Source organism: Ursus arctos, unplaced genomic scaffold (assembly GCF_023065955.2).
Source record: "Ursus arctos isolate Adak ecotype North America unplaced genomic scaffold, UrsArc2.0 scaffold_29, whole genome shotgun sequence".
Classification (NCBI taxonomy): Eukaryota; Metazoa; Chordata; class Mammalia; order Carnivora; family Ursidae; genus Ursus; species Ursus arctos.
In genome coordinates, this window is record NW_026622974.1 from 32,653,701 (window position 1) to 32,679,666 (window position 25,966).

Here is a 25,966-nt window from a genome sequence, read left to right on the forward strand (position 1 = left end):
AATGTACTGTACATGCCCTAAGGTATTTCTAGCCATTGAAAATATTTAATAAATTCCCTGTTTTCTGTGTAAGAAAACATTTCCTTAGTTAGTGACAAAGTTTTACCAAAAAAAGGATGCAGTCCTCCCCCACTGATTTTTAGGAATGAGGCATGCAACTCAGTGTGATGACTGAGAAATTATGAAAGCTGCCAGAACAGACTGCATATCACAGCTTACAGTCATCTTAGATAAAGAACCATAAAAACTGTAGTAAGAGCTGAATGATCTAATGTAAGAACATAAGAGCTCCTCCACTTTATTTTTGGAACCAAAAAAACCCACAGTATTAAAAAGTGTTAAAGCTTACATTTGAAATGACAAATGTAAGTACAGTTTAGAAGAAAATTACGTTTTATGTCTGGATCCAAAAGCTCTTCCAAAAGCAACTAATTTTTAAAGTAAAAATACGCCACCATTAAAAAAATAAGCTTTTCTCCAATAATCTTCTAGTTTCACTTCTTTTCTACAGTAGAAATTGGCAGAAAAGAATTTTAAATATTGACAACCGAATCAAATAAACATCTAGCAGATAATTTACATAATAAACTGATTAACAAAAAAAAATCATTTTTCCCACAGCAGTTGTATATTTATTGTGCTGAAATCAGGTAGCAGGGAATGAATAGGTTTGGGGAACAGTACAGAATGTTCACAAAGATTTACAAATCTTTAGTCATTACACACCGAGCAGCAAAGACAAATGTGTCAGATCCTTTCAGGTCAAACCGTTATAAGTGTTGCAAATATTCTGTATTTTTCATGCCTTCGGGGGGGAAAGTGTGTAATTTTAACGCACAATAAATATTTTATAGTTTACAAAATATTCTAAAATAGTTTGTCTGCACAAACAGCATACATCCTGCACATGCAGTTTTGACATGTTGAGATACTTAGATATATTCATGCTTTTTTTTTTTTTTTGTCACATTTTCTCTTTCTGTAATGATCCCTGGTCAACGTCCCTTAACAATTTAACCTATGCAATAAGACAATGTACAAGTTCTCTTTGCTAGTGTATTTCCAGTTGTTCACTTATATTACACGAAACACTTCATTTGTAAATAGTAAACTTCATTTTCTGGTTCTGCCTACTCTTACTTTTATTCATTTTGTGTCTTAACAATTAACACCTTGTAACAATCACACACTAAATTTAATGATCTTTAGCACCAAGGAGTCAAGAATATTGCACCAAAATGGGTTTATACTTCATATCTAGTTAATAAATAAGATCTTGCAACTTTGTCATAAGGAAAATATCACTCCAAAATTAAACACATTGAAAGAGAAGGATAGTTTCCCAGAAAAGTTGGGTGTATGCTATTTGCAAAAAAAAAAAAAAAAAATACTAGTGGATTCGAAAGTTAATATTAAAATTTACATTAGAGGACTCCTTGATTTTTTAATTAAAATTTATTTAATTTTAAATGTTCTTTCCAACAGAAGAGGTAGGTATATTTCCACATACGAAAAATCGGTAACAGCCACAAATCAAAACAAGGAAAGCCTGATAAAAATCAACATACTCTCTTCTAACAGCACGTAAATGTAACTCTTTTATGATGTTACTAATAAAGACATAAGTTGTTTCATGTTCCAATCAGACAATAATCTTAATTTTCATAATATATTTCTGATAGTAATAGGAGTATTGAAAGGCTGCCTTTTCATCACAAAAATTGTTTCCCCCAGTGATTTGTGCCGCAAGTCATGGTGACCTTTGGGTCGCTAGACAGGATTTTACTGTAATTCTTTCTTATTTTCACCAACACCATCATCATCAAGCCTCTAAGAATCTACAGAGATCATCAGATTTTTTAAATTTAATTACAACCAAAAGGGTATATTCAGACTAGAGGTGGAGAGATTCGACCATTCCAGTCAGCAAATGAATTCAAATGTGCAAATTTTTAAGTATCTACAGTTCCAGCTTTGGACCAGGAAATATAAGGTAACTGATTGTAATCAGTAGGTAATAGTAATTTAGCCAAAAAATTCTTACTGTGTTTCTGTGATCATCAGACTGAAGAATGACTGTATATAAGATACATGAAAAATCTCATGCATTAGACAAACGGATGTGAAAAGAGGGAGAGCCTCCAAAGTCACATAATGATTCCTTTGGTCTGGACAACATCAAGGCTAATAAAAAAATGTTTAAAATAAAACTTCATAAATAAAACATCTGGGCATTGTATTTAACGCTTTACTCTATCTAAAGGTTACTAAGACATAGAGCACATTTGCCTTTTTCTCCCCACCCCCAAACCCTCATTTGCTTCTGTTTTCCCTGAAATTTTATATGAAACGGGAGATTCCTCACTGTCAACAACAGTTAAGGCCCAGTTCAATTTACTCTCCTTTTGCTTTTCCATTTTTCTGCTTTTTTCCATTTTCTATCACTAGTTGTTTCTCTGATTTGCTCACACCATTTGCGGAAATACCATTCACAGCTGTTTTCCCAGTTTTTGCTTTCTTAGGCTCTTTGTATGTCCGAACATAGAAGTTAAGAAAGAGAAATATGAAGCTGATCGCGTAGGCAATGAGGGCCCAGTGCATCCATTTTGGGAAGGGGCAATCCGTGTAAAGAGACAGTGCTGTGTGTCCAATGGTCACATGGAACTGAATCTGAAAAACAAAACGATGTAGGAATAAGTAACTTTCAACACCACCAGAATCTTCTATCTCGCTAAGATAGGCCTGAATCCTGCCACACCATCCCAAGCTCAGTAGACTCCAGCTCCCTCTCATCCACCAGGTTGCAGCTCAGATGTCACCCCCTCAGCAAGGGCTTCCTGCCTGCCAGGACAAAGGAACTCCATCCAGCTGGCCCTCTCAATCCCATTAATGAGGGCTCTTTTCTTTATAACAAAACTATCTGGAATTCTTAACTTCTTGGTTGTCCATCTTCCCACTAGTATATAACTTCAGAGGGTATGGCACTGTGTTGCTCCCTGAGGAGTCCTTGGCACGGGATTTGGATTAAATGAGTATTTGTTGGGTAATAATGAATGATGTCATAAATGAGAGGGACTATCAGTGGCCTGAGAGAATAGTACCATACACTCTTTTTGATATTTGTTTTCCTCCCACATTTAAGACTGACTTCTTTCCACAAAACTATCAGCAGAATGGTACATATACTTTTAAAAATGAACCTATCAAAAGGGTTCATTATTTATTTCTTACAAAATAGCACACAAGTAAAACTGTATTTGAATTAACACTATCCTTGGGGCACCTGGGAGCTCAGTCAGTTAAGTGTCCAACTCTTGATTTCAGCTCAGGTCATGATCTCATGGGTCATGAGATCAAACCCCATGTAGGGCTCCATGCTCAGCACAGTATCTGCTTGAGATTCTCTCCTTCTCCCCCTCTACCCTCCCACCCACCCCCCCTGGCTCCGTGTGCTTGCTCTCTCCCTCTCTAAATGAATTAACACTATCCTTTACAAATTAAGATTCTTGGTGGAATTTGGTAGATATTTAAGTGCAAAAAGATTCACTTTCAACTTTAAAAGTTTGTAAAAGAAGAAAAGTCAAAATTAAGATACTTTGTAATTCAGATAAAACAAATCAGTTGAAATTCCAATATATTAATAAATGATTGGTTCTCAGTAGAAGAATTATGAATTCCACAGGTTAACAAGGGTTAACTTTTTACAAGATTAACTTACATGTTTAACTGTTGTGAGAACTTCTGGCTTGGAAATGTTCTACTTTTCATGAAACTAAGATCCTATTTGGAATGGGCAATTGTGTTTTCTCTTTTAAGCATAGCATTATCCATATTAATTATTATATTAAATATGATTAAAATAATTTATTCCACATAAACCCCAAATTTAGATCAGACTAAAACACTTTAAATTCTCCATGGCAAATCCAGATTTTAAGAACTTTTGATTTCACAATGGTTCTTAGAACCTAAACCACCAAGAAGGTTATGCATATCGGTGTGATTGAGTATGGCGTCACTCAAGGAAACTTAAGTGAGGACTCCAACAAAGTAGATTAAAGAGTTCAGATGACTTTTGTCATTTCTTCATTTTCCTGTGCCCATTTTCTAATTAATGAGAGAAATGAATTACACAAACTATATAAACAGCTTACACAAAAACTGGAGGAAGCTTCCTGTAGCATTTTAGTTACAAATGAATCTTTCCCACCCAGCATTCCCCAAAAGTTGTGTTTCCTGTTCAGCCAGCCAGCTGTTTAGCAACTTAAAGCAGAGATGAATAATATTTCCAAATGTGATTCCACTGATAAATTGTGCACATGCTATGATTACAGCAAATTATAATAAATTCCAAGGCTTGAAGAATAGCTACCAGGTTGGTTCGGGATTTCCAGTTTGATGACTGGGCTAGCACCTTGCTTGAATGTCTCATTGAGGTAGGCAGATGCTACAAGAAGTCCCACCAAGGGTATGTGCTGAAAATCGTCTGCTCTAAAGGCCAGCATTTGAAAATACCTAGCTCTGCTCTCTAAAGACTGTGTATTAGAGAATTAAGAGGCATTCTCTTGTCTTCGTTCCCTTCCTTTACCCCACCCCTTCCTTGGTTGTGTGCCTTCTCTCCAACCTTTATATCCTAAATGTATGGGATCTGTTAACAAAGACTGAAAAATGGAATAGAAAACAAAATTCAAACAAGAGCAGGATGAAGAAAGCTAATAATAACTTTTTAAGTTAAAAAAATCACCTGAGAGAGAACTTATATTATTTTTCCGGTCATATATGAGTCTATATACTTTATGGTGTGCTTAGACCTTGACTCATCCATTTCACAGATACTTTTAAAGAACATTTGTCTTAGACAAGAGTTGTGTTTAGTCTTTTAAGAACATTAAAGAAATTAGCGGCAGTGATAACTAGGTCTATGAACAAGAAACTCAGAGCCAAGCAGACTCAACTCCCACTGCTGGAGCACAGAGAAAGTCAACTTTGTAACAGAAAACTGTTGAGGATAACTCAGCCCTTTAAAATTAGTAAATTCAAATATCTGCAGTGTTTTGCCAGAAGAAACTTTAGAAGCATTTAACTCACCAGCTGCAACATAGTCAAGTATCGTTTCCACCAAAGATACTTCTGGATCCATGGGCCAAATGCAGTTAACCCATAGTATGAGTACATAATCACATGGATGAAGGAGTTCAGCTGTGCTCCAAAAAATGCTTCAGAAAAACAGAATTACAAGATACAGAAAACTTTAATAGGCTATAAACCATCTGGACATAAAATAAACAAATCCACATTATTTTCTAACATTTCATCTTGAGTACAGATTAGGAATAAAAATTATAAAGCAGTAGTGATGGAAAAGACTTCTCTTCAGATCATGTTAGGTATTTTTAAAGTTTAGACTCAGGCTTTTAGGATATAAATAAAAATGAGTGTTCTTCAAATGCAAAGAACTTTCACAGTGGCAAGTTTCTAAATGGAGTACCTCAGTGACTTAAGTATGCCATAATATAGAACTATTGCCTATATTATTCATGCTATTATGCTGGGGGGAAAAGTCATGGTACATATAATTGTTTAAATAGATTTTTAATGGGGCACCTGGCTAGCTCAGTTGGAAGAGCATAGGAATCTTGACCGTGGTGGGGATCGTAAGTTCAAGCTCCATGCAGGGTATAGAGATTACTTAAAAAAAATAATAATAAAATAAAAAGGACCTTTTAAAAAATAGATTTTTAAAGCCTCATTATTGCCTTTAGATGGCATACCAACATATCAACATAAACATATCAACGACGAAATAGTACTTATTTCTTAGGTTTCTAAACAGTTTTAAATGAAAATAGAAGGTGAGCTGTACTATCATAATGACCCATACCCTGGGTCCCCAACAGAGAAATTGTTTCCAGCTCAGTGATGTAAATCGTCTTCAATTTACAGGCATCTGAAAAGCTGAAGACATATTTTGACCAAACTACGAATTTAGATCCTCTTTAACAAGGCTATTTACAATTTCCTTTGAGTAAGAACCAACAGGATCATTTAAGGCCCCTTTTAGAGCAAGAGTGGGCTCTGGGCTTGGACTGGAGATGGACACTTCAAATTGAGAAGTTAAAGCTTAGTATCCTTTGTCTTTTTTTTTTTTTAAATTCATTTATTTAAGTAGGCTCCACGCCCAGTGTGAACCCAATGTGGGGCTTGAACTCAGGACCCTGAGATCAAGACCTGAGCTGAGATCAAGAGTTGGATGCTTAACTGACTGAGTTACCCAGGCACACCTAGCTCAGTGTCCTTTGAATCAGAACCACTATACCTGCTCCCCATCAAAATATTATTTGCTACATTTAAGATTAGTTTATGCTTATCTGAGGCAAATCTTTAGGTATTTAAGTAGCCACAGATAAAAAGCCAAAACTTTACTTTCCTCAAATTTCTTTTTTTCTTCATATTTCTTTAAAATGAAATTAACAAAGAAATAATTAACCATGAAAGCAAGTTAAAGACCAAGTCAAATTTCCAGCTTCTCATTACTTTTCCACCCAACACATATACATGATTTAATATATGCAGATATGTCCCCAAATGCTCACCTTGTCCCCCTGCGACCCACTTAATTCCAATCCACCACAACGTAAACATTGTACAGTGATGGTATACATGAAGGAAAGAGACTTGGTTGTTTTTCTTCCTCAGGATAAAAAACACTGTGTCCAAATACTCAACCCCTTTAGATACAAAGTACCACCAAAGAGCAGCAGCTATCTGTAAAAAGAAAGGAAAAAGCATGTTATAAACAGCAGAGTGACACTATCCTATGGTTTTCTATTTATTGTTAAGTTAGTCCTAAACAATCTTTATTGCATAAAACGTACAAGGCACGGAATCATTTTTGCCTAAGTGGGTGTGAAACCTAGGCGTCTATCCATGGGGGAAAAATAGGAAAGAAAGAATCCAAGTCTACATTTACCCAGTGGCAACAATTTAGAGAAAATATTTAGTCTTTTACATAGCTAGATGTCATGAAGTACCAAACTGCTGAACATAGAGCTACAAACACCTTCACACTGCTATGTTTCTCAATGCGGCAGAAAAACCGAGATATTTACTTTTTAAATGTATTTCAGTTGTTCATGCTTAGCCTGTACTATTCCTCAGATATTCCTGCAAGTATGTGTGCGGGACCTGATCTTTGTGGGCTTCTGTCTCTCACTTTAACATGTGCAACAAAGTAAATACCTAATCACAGTACTTTGTATAGGGCGGTAAAATCTTTAAAGTGGTAAGTTAAGACATACAAACAAACAAAAATAACAAATATTTCCTAGGTCATAAATATAATCCTACTTACATGAATAAGTCTTTTCTTTTCCTGGGCTCTAATTAAGACACCAGATGGTACAGAAAGATTATGTTACATGCTGAGATTAAGGATCCAAGGATCCAGTGAGAGGTGACCTCTGTAAATGTTTTAAAATGTTTTATAGGAACCCTATATAAGAGTAACCTAAACTCAACATTTTTTACATTAAGTACTTTCTATGATGTGTGTCCTATGTACAAACAACAAAGAAGACAGTATATAACTGACATCTGTTTATAAATCCTTGTATGTCAAGGGTGACTAGAAAGTAAAATATAACATTATATTACCAATGGTTTATTTTTCTGCAAATTAATAAAAACTGAGTTTATACCTATACAAATTGTGCTTTGCTTAACTTACTAAACATTACATAGTTTATACAACATTTGTTTTTCCTCAGACTCTTAACAAATGAATTAGACTCTCTTTATTAGTTTCTACTTTGACCCAAAACACAAACATCCAAAATGTCATCTTTACACTAAACATGGAATTTTTTTGCTCTTAAGTACTGCATTCTAGTAATCCAACACGTACTCACTCTCACACAATCAAACAGGACACTATAGTTATGAAAACATTTTCAATTATGTACTGTTAAAGAGAAGCATAGCTTTACTGACTCAACACAATCCTATACTTTACCACTCTACGAAAGTATGTCTTTCAGAGGGGGATTACAAAATTAAACTCACTTCTACTGATTAAATGGTATTTTGAATGTACTTACCCTAACTTCATTAACATTATCAGAATAATCCACACTCTGGCAAATATAGCTGTATCCTGCATTATATGATCCCATGAATAACTGGGAAAAAGGAGAATAATATTTAAAATAAAGTTTTAGTAGATACAGAATTTAAAAACACTAAATACAACATGCTACCTTTCAGATTATTTTAAAGAGCAATTTTGTCTAAAAAAATTGAAATGCATTAAACATTTAATGTGTTGGAGTTTCTAAAATTTGTTATGTCAATTTATTCTAAAATTGAAATCTAAATTAAAAATCACGTGTAACTCTTGCACTGAGACTTCAACTCTTATCTACTTTATAATAGTAAGAGAAATTTTGATTAACCATGACTTGGATCTAACAGTTGCATTGATTTCTATTCTTGATCCAGAGTGGTTTGTATCTAACAAACAATGTCAAAGTATCCAAATAAATTAAAGTTTTTATGAAGTTGAGATTGTATAGACTAAGTTGTCAATTACAGATTTCTTTATAGGAGAGTAGTGCTTCTTTTCCTAGCATCACCAGTCCAGTTCTCTGGGTTCATACACAATTTTAATGAGGAGTCTCTTGGGAAACAAATTCCTTCCACTTGGGAAACAAATTCTTTCCACTCTTACAACTTAAAAAATGCCTCTGTCAATCTAACCTTTAGGATTTCTTTTCAGAATGTCATGAGGAACTTGCTGGAATCCAGAAAAGCACAGGTGATTAACAGCAACCGTGTATGACAGTTAACTCATTTTTGTTCCAACCCGAAATACAATGACATTTGTAATAGGATTTAACTCAAAATCAGTATTTTACATCTACATATTTTGATCAGTTACCAAACCTGAAAATGCTGCATAAGAATTATAAATAAAGGGGCGCCTGGGTGGCACAGCGGTTAAGCGTCTGCCTTCGGCTCAGGGCGTGATCCCGGCGTTATGGGATCGAGCCCCACATCAGGCTCCTCCGCTATGAGCCTGTTTCTTCCTCTCCCACTCCCTCTGCTTGTGTTCCCTCTCTCTCTCTGGCTGTCTCTATCTCTGTCAAATAAATAAATAAAATCTTTAAAAAAAAGAATTATAAATAAAGAGCTACAACTACTTACTACTTAATATATGCCAAATGCTATGAAAAAATTCACTTAACTCTGATCAAGGGGCAGGTACTTATCCCCAGTTTACAGATGGGGAAAATAAGTCTCAGAAAAGTTAAATAATGTCTACTGCCAGTTAATAACGGTTATTTTGGAATCCAGTGTGTCTGCTTCAACATTCCATTTTAAACAACTGTCCTATACTTTCCATATGTTTCAGATTTTTGTGATCCAAACATGAAAAATGTCAATAAAGTAAAATTTACCTTTAGAATAGCCAACAGTTATCTTGGGATACAATATTACAATGATGGTTTTACATATTCTAATTTCTTAGTTTTCAATGACCCTGGGGAATAATAAGGTGACTTTAGTAACCCTACCTCTCTGAAGATAAAAAGGTTAAGCAAAACCATTCCAAAATTATAGAAAATGAGCACTAAACGCATCTGGAAAGGTTCTCGGTCCTTCATCCATTTTGGACCCAGCCACACGAACAGGAGATAAAGAGTACTTATACAAAGTGTAGGCCATGGAGACTGCATCAGAGGCCAATTCTCCACACGTTTATCTACAGAGAACAAAATAACATTAAATTCATTAAACAATAAATTTGTTTGGAATGAACTTGTTAAGAATTATAATATTTCAACTTAGCTATTTTCCTAATTTGACCAAATGTAGGTCCATTTTTCTTTGAGTCACAACAAAAATACATGGCATTAAAACCAAAGAAATGAGACCAATTCTTGTGAGTAGCTTTAGAAAATAATGTTTCATTACATACAGCACACAGTAAGTTTTATAGAGACCTAGAGAACACAGACCAAAAATAATCCTTGTTATAAATATAGGACAAGTTGGCCATGAAAAGGTAATGAAAGACTTCACAGACAGAAAATAAATATTTTAAGGAGAAACTTGTCTTTCATATTAAACATGTGAAATGTATCAGTACAGTTTGGAAGCTGTTCTCTCCTTGCTTAAAGCAGGAAAAGAATAGTAAACTGAAGAGGTAGAGCAATGGAAGCCATTCCCTGGAATATTTTTGGATACTGAGGACAAGAGTACAGTTATATTTGGGGAAAAAAATTAGGGGGATTACAGTTCTATGATTTCTTTAAATGGAAATCACCATATTCAAGACATTTTTTTTCTTTGATAGCACAAGCCTATTTAGCCATGAATATAACCAACTTATATCCTTTTATCTAAAGCTATAAGCATTTACCTCATATATGTGTAAATATTTCATTTAATGAGTCAACTGTCCTTAATATTCAAATATGCAACCTTGAATCAATTCTGTAATAAGAGTTCTGCCACAAGTAACATTTCTAAGAGAAGAATGATAATGAAATATAGGGCTAACAAAAATTTATTTTCTAATACATTATAAAAAGGTTCTGAAATTTATATTTCTAAAACCTAAACAGCATTTTATAGGTTGTGAATCTTATATCTAGTTTATGCTTGGTAATACAAAAACATTTCTATGTTCTATGCTGAGGAAAAGAATGTATTTTTAAAACAGCAACAACAAAAAATCCTACCTTTCAGTCAGTTCCTAAGACCTAGCCTAAATGAATTCAACTTAATTGCTCATTACAATGTCCCACCATTTAAACTGTCAGTTTTACTAAAAATACATATGCAGAATAACTGGATTAGATAATTAAGTTTCAAAATATCTTACTTAAAATTAGTCTGTTTCTATACACTATTGATATAAAATAAGATAATAGGAAGGAAACAGAAATGGAACAATGTTTAATCACAGTCTCCAAAGTCAGGAAGTGACATAACTATGGTTTCTATGAAATAAGAGTTGTTACAAAGATGCACTAGTGACTTAAAAGAAAAACACATATGAAAACAAGAAAAAACAAAAACTGACTTTATTTCAGAGTTAACAGGAGAGGCTTACTATCTATCTATTCATGGAAATAATGGTTCTGTCACTCAAATCAAAACATATTGCAGAGTTAAAAATAAAACACAAGAGAGAATAATCCTCTTGTGAGAGGGTGTGGCTTAAAAGATGAGTGGCTGACTTTTATTGAAGGCATCGTACCACTATGGTCTTATAACTGATTGTTTGCTTTTCTTTATTACTGCCCTATTATCCTGCTATATATTTCTCTCTGATAAAGTCTCCCTTAAAACACAGGGTATTTATCTACTTAGATATTTATTTTCTATAGGAAAAACACTTAAGACAAACTCCTAAATCCTAAAGCCCTGCTCTACTTATTTTAGGAACTAGAGAAGGAGTAGTTGTGGCTTCCTATTCCTATCCAGAAACTAGAGAGTAGACACTGTTTTTTCCATGCGTTTGATACAAAGAGCAAAAGGATTCTGTTATCATGTAACAAAGAAAGGAATATAAATTCATCAGTAAGGAGATTCTAATTTCTAATATCACAGATTATATCACACTCTTTTTTTAAAAAAGACATTTAATTTAGAGAGAAAGGAGAGAGCACGTGCGAGTGGAGGAAGGGGCAGAGGGAGAGGCAGAGAGAGAAACCTCAAGCAGACACCTCACTGAGCATGGAGCCCAACATGGGGCTCAATCCCAGGACCCTGAGATCATGACCTGAGCCAAAATCAAGAGTCGGCCGCTCAACCAACTGAGCCGTCCAGGTGCCCCAGTTCTATCACTCTTAATCACACACAGAATTCCTGCTGACTTCAAAGTAAGTTCTGAGCAACAAGTAGAAAAAAATGAGAGAAACAGGTCCAGAAATTTTCCCAAAATCAAGAATAAATAAAAATGCTCATTCTTTTTGATATACAGTGTGGTTTAGCTCATGCCATTCTCTCCTTCAACAGAGAGTTTAAACACGGAACTCAGAAAGTGAGAGAAAGAGACATGAGTAAGAAGCTGAAGATCTGACAATATGAAACACTAACAGAGGCCAATAGAAAAGTAAAAAGGTAGAGGGGAGTAGATAAGAAATAATAGATATTAGAAAAAGCATTCTAGACTCTATCAGTAAACAGATGGGCTGAGTTTTAATATCAGCTCTGCTAGTGTGCAGAGGACTTAAAGGGCACAATCTGTCCTCATCCCTTCATCTGTAAAACCTGTTGGAGAGAAGGGGAATGAGTTTGTGCTTCTCCAACTTGAATGAGAAAAAGAATCACAGGGGAGAGGGGCATAGTTAAAATGCAGGTTCTGACTCAGTAGGTCTGGGGTGTAGCCCATTCTTAGGAAGATTCTGCATTTTCTAGGAAACTCCAACTGATACTATGTCAATATTCCATGGACCACCCTCTGAGTAGCAAGAAACTAGACAATCCTCTGGGTTTTTTTTTTTTAACTTTGGAAAATTGTTACTTTTAAAAATGATAATTAGGAGGAAGAATGGAATTGACGGTGAGGAAAACTGGATCCAAAAAATGGGCAATCTTCATTGGCCAGGGGACCCATCGTGCACACAAGTTCCTGCACATTTCTGCTCCACCATGGCACTCATCACACTGTCCTGCGACCTTCCCGGAAAATGCAATCCCCCTGAAGGCAGGGGCTGGGTTTCTCAGTTGTGTACTGCAAGGCTTATCTGGGTGCCTAAACAACATTTGATGAGTAAATGATGATTGGGTAATTTTTTTCATATTAGTCCTTTATTCTCTAACCCTTCAAATAAAAGTCAACAGTATATTTATTGATATTCCAGGTTTCTTTGTCCAACAACCTTTTCCTAAAGCTCTTCCCAGATCCTCCTTTATGCTCACATACAACTTGAATCTGATATCAACAACACTTCAGTCCAGTATTTAGGGGGTACATGTGTGCTCTCTCCATAAGGCTCAGTGTCTTTACTTCATTGCGTTTCCCAGGGACAAAAGGCAATGCCCCCATTTCTTTATCCAACAGTGCAAGTCATGCATTCCATCAGCAACCACTTAACAAAACCTTGTCTTCAGCCTATAAAAGGCCACAGTTCCCACCATCTCTTTCTCAGATTAGCCCTTCCAGTTCACCAGAGTCGGAACGCTCTTAAAACTTCCATCTCCAGGGAGCATTATGGAAGCTGTAGTAACTGTCAGCTCCCTGAAGCGCAGTATCACAGTCCCATCCTGCGATGATATTCGCGCGGTATTTCTCCATGTCTTTGCAGTTATTTGTGTCTTTCTAAGTTTGCATAAGTTTTTCTTTAGTACTTCTGACAAGATTCGAATATCCAAGCTTCTTTTACTTGTTTCCTTTTCCACTTAAAAGGACTGAGTAAGTCACTACAGTGTCACACAATGATATGAAAATTTACCATTAATAACGGGTTCCCCCACAAGTCTTGAACAAAAAAAAAAAAAAAAGAAAGAAAGAAAGAAAAGAAAAGAGGAAAAAATGTGGAATTGTGGAATTAGGATAGTAAAGGAAAATCATGAATATTGAAATTTTATGTATTTTATATAACTCTAAAATAATGAATTATCCAGCCTTTCATGAACTCATATGTTTCAATAACATATTTTTATGTGTTGCCTTTCTTCAAGAAAGATGTGTGTATTTGCTTAGATTTCCCTCCCAGTTTTATTGAGACATAATTGACAAACTTCAGTGCGTAAGTGTAAGGCGTAGAGCACGATGGTCTGATATACATATATTGTGAATGATTACCACAATAGGTTCAGCTAACATCTATCTTCTCATACAGATACAACAGGAAAAAAAAGAAAGAAGAAAAGAACAAAGGGAAAAAAATGTTTTCCTTGTAATGAGAACTCTTAGGATTTACTCTCAGCAACTTTCCTGTGTATCACACAGCAGTGTTCTACAGTCATCATGTTGCACAGTAGTACATCCGGGGGCTTATTTAGTTTCTAACTGGAAATTTGTACCTTTTGACCACCTTCCTCCAACACTCCCCACTCCCCTCCACTTCTAGTAAGGACAAATCTGATCTCTTTTTCTATGAGTTTTGTTTGTTTGTTTCAAATAACATATTTCAAGGGTAAATTAAATCTTCTATTCATTTGAGTTAAACTGAATGCAAATATAGATTATGCACATTAGAGTAAAAAGAAGACATATTTCCAGTATACTGTCAGTATCTGAATTCTACAGTTATTTTTTAAATATTTATTTATTTATTTATTTATTTATTTATTTATTTATGCGAGAGAGGGTGTACAAGTAGTGGGGAGGGGCAGAGGGAGAAGCAGACTTCCCACTGAGCAGGGAGCCTGACTGGGACTCTATCCCAAGACCCTGGGATCATGACCTGAGCCAAAGGCAGATGCTTAACTGACTGAGCCACCCAGGCAACCCTCTACCCAGTTATGAACAGGATTCCATACCATGAATTTATTAGGGGAAAAAAAGAGAGAGAAAAAACAATTCATTTGAAACCCTATTCTTCCTGCCACCACTGAAGTCAAACTCTGTCATCAAAGAATACTAAGATTCAAATGGGTTTTATATAACATTCTTAGGAATTCTCTATTTGCAAAGCTTTGGGCGGGGGGTGGGGATCAATATGGCACAAATATAAACTGACTTCGGTTGATTTATTTGTCAAATTGCCCTATATTTTATAACTATTAATATGTTTATTAACATGTCTATGCCTTCATGCGTTAGTGATTTTGCCCTTATTTTGAGCTTATTAACAATTTTAAGCCATTACATGTAAACTTTTACCTAACAGAGGCTGTAGAATTTTAGATTTAGACTTAGATATGTCTCTTTACTCTAACAGTGAGATTCAGAGAAGTCAAATTCCAGTACCCTCAGTCTTCACATCCATTCATTTTAAGGGAAACAATTTCCAACAATTTCTTCCTCAGTTATTGGTATAAGTGATATTTTAAGATAGAACTGTGACTATCAATCATGTTTCTTCAAGGGAAAGAAAATAAGAGAGACCTACAAAAGTTCCTTTAGTAGAAAGAAGGACAAGAGCTCCTCACACCAAGTCTCACACTTTCTTAGGTGCTGCACCTGACAGAGCTGGTTTAGGCGCATGAATGCTTTGGAGGCCATGCCACAAAGAAAGGTGGGGAAAAAACTAAGGATGTCTAACCTGGAGAAAAGAAAGAGGCCTCATCAAATGCTAAAAGACCTAAAGAGAGCTCAGATTTATTCTTTATTTCTAGAGTGTAGAATTAGAACCAATGAGAAGGAGTTTTAGGAAGCTGAATTACACCTAAATTCAGAAAATTTCTAAGCAGTGGGTCTTAGTGAAGTAGAAAGAGTTGTGTCTTCTTTCACAATGAGTTCCTTATCCTAGTTTCAAATTAAATTTAAGCAAACATAAAGCTAAGTATTATAGAAAACAAGTTCAGGAGCAAGAGATTATATTTTAATAATAAGAATTACTAAGACACGTTATCTTAACCCTTATGGACACTTAAGGGGTAACTTTTCTCAGGATATAGTTTCTATTTAGAACATTTTGATTATTTCATAAAGCTCATGCCAAGTAGGATTGATTTATTTACAAACATTAGTTAGCTCACTAATCAAACAATTTTATCCGTATGATAAATGTCATGTAATGGTTACACAACTGTGGGTGTTTGTCATGTAATGGTTACACAACTGTATGTCAAAACTCACAAACTGTTAACTAAAAAGAGTTAATTTTATTATGTGTAAATTATACCTTCATACAAGTGGGAGGAAAAATGGTATATCTGAAGTGGGGTTTCCTTCAAATACCCTCCACCAACAGGTTTTTATTTTTAACCTGATCTGCATCTTAAAATCATACAGCATGATAGATAGCTAGAACAGACTTTCGGGTCAGACTCTCCACCCCTTCTGAGCTAAGTGGTTTGGGGCAGGTTATTTGGTTCTTGACCTCTCAAAACTCATTTACAGACATAAAAGATCTATTGCTTTGCAGGATAATGAGTGTAATACAAGAGGCCAGTCTTAAGAAGAGTGGTAGGGCAGGTGAGAGGGGACAACTGTTTCTTGAAGAAAAGAAGAGGAATTTGCCAAAGAGACAGAGAGGAGGAAGGCCTTCTTGCAGAGAGAACCATGTGTATAAATAGCCCCCCAAGCAAGAAATAACACATTTATTCTGGAAATCAAGCAGGCCCGAGGTAGAGGATATTTACAAAGGAAAATGAATAGAGCCTTACGGGTCAGAGCAGACCTGGGAGAGTCTTACCAACTATACTGAAGAGGCTAGAATCTGTCTGGTAGATAACGGGGAGATGCTTCATTGGTTAAAAATAGGGTATCACATTTAGCTTTTAAAAGATAATGGCAGAAGCCATGGGAGATGGACCGAAGGGGAAGAGGAGACGTCAAGAGACAGGGAAACCAGTCAGATCAGTGGTTCTCAAACATCTCTATGTTGTTGGGCCACCCACATAAGAACCATCTGCTTGTTAAAAGTGTAGATTCTTAGGCCCCACCCCAGATCTACTGAATCAAAATCTCTCTGGATAGGGCCCAAGACTGTGATCTCAAAGTTCCTCTGGTGATTCTGGTGGGCAGCCAGCTTGGACACCATTATAATGCAGAAGTTACGGAAACCTGAAGTTAGAGGGCTGCACTGGTGATGGTCAAGATAGGCAGATATGAAAGTAAAATCCACAGACTTGGTGACTGATAATGGATGTAAGAGTTAAGAGTGAAAGGAAAGTTCAGGATTACTCCTAGATTCTGGCACGGCTGGTGACAGACATGGTGAAAGGAGGATCTAGGACAGAGCCTAAAGGAAGAACAGATCTGGAAGGAGATGACTGGGTGAATGTTTAAACATCCTGTGTCTGCAGTACTTGTGGACACCTGCTGGGTGGAGTTACCCAGTAGGCTCTGCAGCTGCAGAGAGCTACCAGCACTGTGGACACATGGAGGAGTCGATGGCAATGAAAATCACATCAGAGTTTGAGGTCATGAGGGAAAGAGCACATGGAATGAGAGAATAAAATGAACAAGGATTGAACCCTGAGGAATACTTAAGGGAAGAGTGGGAGAAATGGCAGTGAAGCAAGCAGAGAAAAAGGAAGAGAGAAAATAGTGTTTTGGAGAGCAAGAGAGTACGATGTTTTCAAAATGATGGGGTAGGCAACTGATGATTATAAATGGAGAATCACTTGTTCTTTTCTTTTCAATGAGGAAATAGTAACTACGTCACAGGGCTGATGTGCGATGGTTAAATGTAAAAGCTGTAGCACACATGAACGCCACGAAGTTGTTCCTTCTGCTGTACCCTATTCTCTACCCATGCCGCATTTTCACACAGGTGTGTCTTATCTCAGGAATAATCTGAGCCCCTTCCATTAAAAGTCAAGTCCTTTGATGTCTTCTCGGACTTTTATTCCTGATCTAGAGAAGTTATCTAGGTTCCCAATATTGACTCTCAAGTCAGTCTATCAACATTAGAATCTTAGCTTTCTCATTTACTAGGTAAATACACTGAGTGAATTACATAAGTCTCTTTGGCTTTATGGATGATAACAGGGTTGTTAGAAGGAATAAGATATTGCTAAAAGTATGGTGCCTGACACAGAATAAGAGCTCAATAAATGTTGGCACTGTCATTATCGTTGACAATAATCAAACCACTAAATCCTCTTTTCCAAGAGAACAGTTTAACCAAATTAAAGAGAAAATACCATACATAAATGTAAGAGTTTAAGCTGAGAAAACAGAACATTTTATAACTTACATACTGAGAAGACAGCACACTCTATATTTATTCAGGAGAACAATACATAACAAGTGTAAATCTGAATTTTGAATTAGAGAGGCTGTTTAAAAAAAAACTCTTTTTTACAAAAATGTAAACCAGATTTTAATAAATAATATTTGTAATCCAATAGTTCTGAAGTAATCCAAGTCCTTTAGAAACCTCTACTTATATACAAACAACTGCAATTAATTCTTACAGAAAATTATCCCTATGTATATTAAAAGAACTTCCTTAAAAATCTCTGATAGGCTGGGGCACCTCGTGGCTTGGTCAGTTGAGCGTCTGACTCCTGATTTCGGCTTAGGTCATGATCTTGGGGTCCTGGGATTGAGCCCTGCGTCGGGCTCCCTGCTCAACAGGGAGTCTGTTGAGGTTTCTCTCTCCCTCTTCCTCTGCCCCTCCCTCCCACTCATGCTCTCTTTCTCTGTCTCAAATAAAAAAAAAGGAAGATCTCTAATAGGCCTCCTTTTTGTTTTGGAAAGGCTGATTTTTCTTAAAGCTTATTAAAATTCAGGGTGTCTGCCAGTCAGAATGAACTTTATCCCCTAAGTAGTCTAAGCTAGTTATCATCTCCCAAAAGAAACAGTAAAATTTTTAATTTTTAGGACATCCAAATTCCTAGAATTAACAAGAGTAAGCACAAGACCAGGAGATAATCCTAGTCGGATGATGACTTAAGAAGACACGGGGAACAGAGGGAGTGTGGTAAAAAGGCAAGGGACAGGACTTGAATTAAGAACGACCAGATTCCAGGTCTATCTGTCATGTGCTAGCCCCATGACTTGGACCTGAAACTCTTGGAGCCAACAATTCCTCCTATGTAAAATGCAGGTAATAATAAGATTACCCAAACCACAGAGTTGCTTTGAGGTTCAAATCGATAGCCCTCTGTAAGAATCCCCTCCAACATTAACTCTTTTTGCACTTAAAAGTACTGAATATGGGGGCGCCTGGGTGGCTCAGTCGTTAAGTGTCTGCCTTCAGCTCAGGGCGTGATCCCAGAGTCCTGGGATCGAGCCCCACATCAGGCTCCCTGCTCCGCTGGGAGCCTGCTTCTTCCTCTCCCACTCCCCCTGCTTGCATTCCCTCTCTCGCTGGCTGTCTCTCTCGCTCTGTCAAATAAATAAATAAAATCTGTAAAAAAAAAAGCATTGAATATGTATTTCTTTTGAAACCTTCAAAGCACACTATGATTACCTCTATCATACCATGCAACTGTCCTTTTAGTCTGTTTAAGTGTGTCCCACACACACTGGGCAGGGGCAGTATTGTTATTTCTAAAGCCACAAAGGCTTGCAACAGTGGATGAACCCAGCAAATGGCTGAAGATTAGCAGACCAAATGAAGGCCACAAAGTATCTAGAAAATAAATATTATAATGGCAACTACTACTGTGAGAATAGATATTGGAGACATTTCTCAACTGCCCTTTTGATTCAGGTAAACTGAGCGAGAGTTATTGATCAATATGGCCCTAAAAGATATAGAAAGTCTCTATTGGGGTAAAAAAAACAACTAAATATTCTATAGAGATGCATGCTATTGTTCGGTTTTCTTCAATATATTTTTAAATCAATAGCTTAAGAACACTTTTAATTCTTCTTTTTCCAAATTTGTACATAGTAGCAGAATATCAAAGAAATTAGGAATCCTCCATTCCCTTGCTATTCAAAGTGTGGTACCAAAGCAGAAAAGTATCTCCTGGAAACTTACTAGAAATAAAGAAACTCATCACTCCAGACCTACTATGCCAGAATCTGCGTTTTAGTAAGAGTCCCAGGTGATTTACACATTAAGATCTAAGAACTGCTCTAGTCTACTCATAAATGTGGGCCTATTTTATATAATATATAACCAAGTCATAAAAGTTTGTTTTATTTATTTGTTCCTAGAGTCTACTGAATGAATCACTTTTTTTTCTTTTAACAACATCTACATCTATTTAACCTGCCATAAACAAAAGAAAAACACATGCCTAACAACCAACTAAAGATACTGAGTAGCTTTAGGAGTATATTCAAGACATGAAGAAGTATGTACTATATATTATTCTCCAAAACTATTCATCCTTCTTTACTATGTTGGAACTAACAGCTGCAAATTGACACCATGTTTTTAAACCTCTCTACTAACCGCTAATATACAAGTGATATTGTTAAAAATCCATTTTCCTTTACTGACTACCCAAAAATAACAGTCAATGTCACATTATACACTAGAGATCCCCCAAAGGGAAACTGCAGTCTTTTTCTTAAGGAGGTAATGTCTTCCGCCATTTATTATAAAGGTCAGGAGGGCCACAGCCACAGTCCTTATTCCTTGATGTATCTGTGTAACAATGTCTAGTACACAGCACCCTCAAACATTTGTTAAGAGAAATTTTTCATGAAAAATGTAGGTAACTGTTGTCAAGAAGAGTCTGAGAAGGATTTCATCTCTATGATAGGGATAAACCAAGTAACACCATAAGGCCTCTTCTAGGTTCTAGTCTAAAATGTGATGGATATATTCTCCACCCCAGCTAAGATCTTGGATATCAATGAGGTGAAAAAGGCAGACGTAGAGGAGAAAGGGTCTTCATAGAACTGGATACAATGGATAGATAACAATCCAAGATATACTCTAGAACTAAAGCACAGATTCTGAAGGTGGTAGATGAATGAGGGTCCAATCAGTTCCTACTGAGTCAGGGGGATAAGGAGGGAAAATTTCTGCTTTAACCTCCCCTATGTCCTCAGGAAAGAAGATGATGGTTTCAGCTGGAAAGAGTGCCTGGACGAATGCAAGAGAAGGGCAGCCCTTGCAGGGGTGGACCAGGCAAAGGCTGGGCTAAAAAATGAACAAGAGGTCAGTGCGTGATGGGCAGACAGGAGGGATGGAGGTCTTTACCAGCCAGGCAAGGGTAAGCTGCAGCATTTGAGGGGATGAGGGGGCAAATGGTCTGAAAGCAGTTAGAACAAGAGGGCAAAAATGTTTTATGTAACTCGGTGGTATTACAGTCACCTAAAAGCCTGAAAGAATGGATGGAGGAGTTCAAAAACAGAAAAAAGGAAAGAAGAATTTTGGTTCCAAGTTTGCCTAAACAGAGATCAGGAGAGAGGTAGAAAGTGAGAGAAATGACAAAATTTCCCACAGAGAGCAGGTAAATAGGGATGGACTCGGAAGCTGCAAAGGAGAAAAGATAGTAACACAGATGAGCTGAGTGAATCAGTGAGTGTTACAAGTTGAAGACTGATTACTCTGAGGTTTAATTTGGAAGGGTTAGTACTTGATAGAGAAGATCCAAGAAAAGTCAGTTCACTCACTTGGAAAAAGGGAATAATAGTATGCGCTCCAAAGGAGCATGAGGATTAAATGTGATAATACATACGAAGTATTAGACATAGTCCCTGGCACTTAGTAAGCATCCAATAAATGTTTGCTATTATTACTGGACAGTAAAACAGTATCTGTTGTATGAACAGGAAGCCCGTCCTGCGTTAGGAAAAGGTCGCTGATGTGGGAAGGGGAAAGATCTGGATTAGGTCCCAGCTCCATTACTTTCCAGCTGTGTAGTTTTTAGTCTATTTCTGCATCATGGAATGATTAAATAATACCTACTTTATGGGGGTTCTATGAACATTAAATAAGGTATATAAAATGCACACTACAGCATTTCATAGTTCATAAGGGTCCTGTACTAGAAGCTCAATAAATAGCAGTGAGTTTCACCATGTACAAATGGTATCTAAATCCATCGTTAAAAAAATATAAGGGATATATATATATACACACACACTTTATGCTTTACTATTTTAAATATATATATATATTATATATATATTTAAAATAAATATATATTTATATATATATATATAATATATATATACACACACACACATACACATACATACATATATATATATTTTGGACCCTTGAACAACATGGGTTTAAAACACAGGGAACCACTTAAATTTCAGTAAAAGACAATACTCAATTTATTTTCCTTATGATTTTCTTAATAACATTTCTTTTCTCTAGCTTACTTTATCATTAAGAATACGGTATATAATACTATAAGAAAATATGTTAATCGACTATATGTTATGGTAAGGTTTCTGGTCAACAGTAGGCTATTAGTTAAACTTTGAGGGAGTCAAAGTTTATACGTGGATTTTTCACTCTGCAGGGGATCGGCATCCCTTAACCCCTGCATTATTCAAGAGTTAACTGTGTATTTTTCCCCGAGGCCTCTTATTGCCCCAAATCCCCCCACCTTTTGGCATTGTTTTCCTTTTCCCTATGAACGGGATTTTATGAATATGTCATCATATATATGTGTGTTTGATATAAAAGAATGATGCCTCACATCCTGGAAGCCAAGACAAAATGCAGATAAGTGATTTCCTTCTCACCCCATTTTCACATTTTGTTTGACTTCTCGGAAAATGCTGTCATAAAACTTCCTCCCTGTGCTCATCTGGGAGTTCAAAGTCCAAATATACCCCTTAGTGCCACTAAGGATCTTAAGGATTTAAGAAAATTGAAATGGTGTTTCCTTTTGGAAAAAAAAAAAAAGACTGAAGGTACTAATTGGAGCATGTATATGTGTTTTAATGGGAACTATGGCCATAATCTTCTCTTGCTAACAGTTCTATAAGCTTAATATCCAATGGGTACAATACTATTGGTCCTGAATTTATCTCTTTTCACTAATTACCAATAGTGTCAGGTTCTTACGCTATGAACTTTGGCAAACATTTCCATAATTCTCTTTGAGTATACTTTCTTTGTCCTAGCCACTCCATCACATTGAAGTCAACTACATCTTCTCAGGTTAAATACCATTTTTTATACTTCACATATGTATACTCATATATATGATTTAAATATATAAATTTATATAAATAAATATCACTTTCTAGTTTAATCTCATACAACAGCCCTTATAGCACCTTTGAGTATTTCAGATGTTTTCGCTTAGATTACCACTGGTGGTATCACGAATTTGTTCAGATTTAATATTCTAAGTAGTGACACTATATAGATAAGATAGCAGTATAAGATAAAGTAAGAGAAAATATATATAGGTCAGAGGATTAATTATTGCTTTCCTGGTTGGCTGGTGTGATCGGGAGACAAGAGTACTGGGCTAAGAGACAAAACAACCTGCTAAGCCCATTTTCACTACAGTGTTCATCCACAGGTGACTTAATTTCTATGACTCTCAAAGACTTCTAAAGATACGAAAATAACAATGCCTGCCAGGCCTATCTTCCAGGGTTGTGAAGCTCTTGGTAAAATAGTAAAGCAAAAACAAAGGCAAGTTTGTCTTCCTTGTTATTTGCTACTTTCTAGCCATTGGGTACTTTTTTAGGCAACAGCTATACATTCTCTTTATAAAGCCATTTTACTGTAAGCTGAAAAAACAAAAGAATTGTCAACAAAAATAAACTAGCCAGTTAGTTTACCAGCAAAATGAGTTTATGCGAGGATAGCAGAGGAATTGCAATTCTGGACATGCAAACCACGGTGAAACACAGGCAAGCCCTGAGAACAAAGGAGAGCATCCTTTTAATAGAGGGAAAAACAAGTTGGGAGGAGTTGTTGAGAATGATCCATTGGCTGAGGGTGAGAGTTCGGGGTTGTGGCAACTTTTCATTAGCTGGGTTGCTGCTGGGCAAGGAGAAAATCTTCCTTAAAGTAAAAGTTAAAGTAAGCCTCTTCCTGTGGGTTAGAGTGTGTAAAGTAGACTGTGACAACTGGTATATGCCTGAGAGTTCCCCCTTCAGAACTTCCCAACTCCATTTAAAATTTTATTTGTTTTTTATTTTTAGTAATCTCTACACCCAACGTGGGGCTCAAACTCACAATCCCGAGATCAAGAGTTGCATACTTTCTGACTGAGCCAGTCAGGTGCCCCCCCAAATTTTATTCTGAATGTGCTTTTCCTTTACTCATTTTCACAGAATCTACTGTTTTATCACTGAACACTAAAGAAAGATCATGTCTAGAGATACTATATTAATTTTATATGAAATGTTTAAAAAAATCATGGTAAAAAGACATAATGTAAAATGTACCTATTCTGAAGTATACAGTTCAATGATGTTGAGTATATTTACATTGTTGTACAACCAATCTCCAGAACTTTCTCATCTTGCAAAATAGAAATTCTATACCCATTGAGCAAATCCCCATCAGACCCTGGCAATCAACACTCTACTTTCCGTTTCTATGAATTACACTACTTTAGAGACCCTATATAAGTGGAGTCATCAAGGCTCATCCACGTTGTGGCATGTGAGAGAATTTCCTTCCTTTTTAAGGTTAAATAACATTCCATTGTATGTATATACTACATTTTGTTTACCCATTCATTCACTAAGGGACATTTTCCACCTCTTGGCTATTGTGAATAATGCTTCTATGAACATGGGTGTGTAAAACTATATGAAACTCTTTAACAGTATATATCTGTGCTTAAGTTTTCATTTGATAAATAAAAATGAAAACAAAGCTTGCTCCTTTGAATACTTCAGTTCAAAATCACAAATGCCTTTCTGTGATTACATCTAACAGGGAGTAACTGATTCCCTCACTGGATTAATGCATTTGCCTTTCAAATTCCAAGACATATTCTAAGTAAAATGCGATCACAAAATATATTGAGAGGTATTTAAGAATGACAATATTCCATAAAGAAAAACATATAACAAAAACAAGATTTTTTAAATTAACATTTGGTTAAGGAACATACTTACACCAAAATTATTTAATTTCTTTTGTTTTCCCCATACGCTAAGACCTATATATTTGTAGCAATTTTACAAGAATCTTAAGCCATGCTTCCAAATTTTAGAAATGCTCATAAAGTGCCTATAACTGAAAATCTTTTGTAATGACATATGATAAAATTTTGCATTTTCTGTAGAAAAAAATATAAAGTAAGATTAAGTTTAGACTATTTAAGCCACGACTTTAGGAGAATATGAAACCCAAAGGATCATGAACAACTTGCCCCAAACCACCTAACAAGCGATCCTCAGAAGTTGTATATTACATAATAAATGTAATATACAATTATATATATTACATATGTAATATATAACCTAATTCTTTAAAGTTATTGCTATTATTTTTGACAAAATAGATAACTCTTGGTTATTCAAGAAATACCTAGATAATTAAATAGGTCCAGTATTATGGCAACAAACACAGTGCTATGTCAAAGCAGGTACTTAAATATCTGTATCCCTTTCTTTTTCTATTACTTTACCTATTTTTTATGGAGCAGGTAAGAAAGTAAAAAGGATTAAATATGAATCTATTATTTGTTCTATCTTAGCAACACTAATAATGGGTGTGTTGGAAAAGATTGGAATTCTTGCACAGACTGAGGTTTTTAAATTACTGATCAATGTATGTTTATTTGAAATTGTTTGACCTATTTGAAGAATTTTTAAAATTTCATATACATCCAGAATTTAACAGCCTGGTGAGACCTTAGAGATTACCTAATTCAACTCTCTCAATTTACAGATGAAAAAAAAGTTGAGTTTGGAAAAACAAAGGGACCTGTCCAAACTCTCAAAGCTAATTAGTGAGACTAAAGCCTAGGACTAAAGCGTAGGTCATCTAAATCCCAGTCCAGTGTTCTTTCCTTTCTTTCTTTCATGCTGCCCTCCTCACTTCCATACTCATCACAATACTTCTGCATAGACAGGGAAGAGAGAATTATATCTCATTTTATATCTCTTGAAAGTAACTGTTTTGTGCTAATAAATGATTTAATGGTTTGATTTCTTCATTAAAAATAGTCAACATCAATTGAATTTATTGCTAACTTATGATAAAGATCATTAAAAAAAACTTCCTACAATTTAGTGTGTCACCAAACCTTACTAGTGTTTAGCTGCCAGAATATATCACTATTTGAAATTATTCTAGATTAAGGAGGTTATCTCTTGATACATATCAAATCAACAAATACAAGAGCACTCCCTAGTGTTGGGGATAAAAATACAAAGAGCGAAAGGATAAATAATAAAAAAGGTTAAAATAGGTCAAGACAATAGAGTTACAGAAGGAATGGCACAAGGAAGTGCACAAGCAATTGCTAAAGGGAATGGGATCAG

The 25,966-nt window shown here is 35.8% G+C and overlaps 1 protein-coding gene across 1 annotated transcript in view; it reads right to left on the reverse strand.

Moving 5' to 3' along the window:
• Window positions 1-618: 618 nt before the first annotated feature.
• ELOVL4 (ELOVL fatty acid elongase 4) overlaps window positions 619-25,966 on the reverse strand; it is a 66,120-nt gene continuing 40,772 nt past the window's right edge. Inside the window, exons 7-11 of the mRNA XM_057303942.1 lie at window positions 9,573-9,760; window positions 8,097-8,177; window positions 6,594-6,765; window positions 5,089-5,216; window positions 619-2,670 (exon numbers count right to left, since the gene is read on the reverse strand). Of these exons, the coding sequence (XP_057159925.1) occupies window positions 2,395-2,670; window positions 5,089-5,216; window positions 6,594-6,765; window positions 8,097-8,177; window positions 9,573-9,760 (845 nt within the window). The 3' untranslated portion in view covers window positions 619-2,394. The remainder of the gene's footprint in view (window positions 2,671-5,088; window positions 5,217-6,593; window positions 6,766-8,096; window positions 8,178-9,572; window positions 9,761-25,966) is intronic.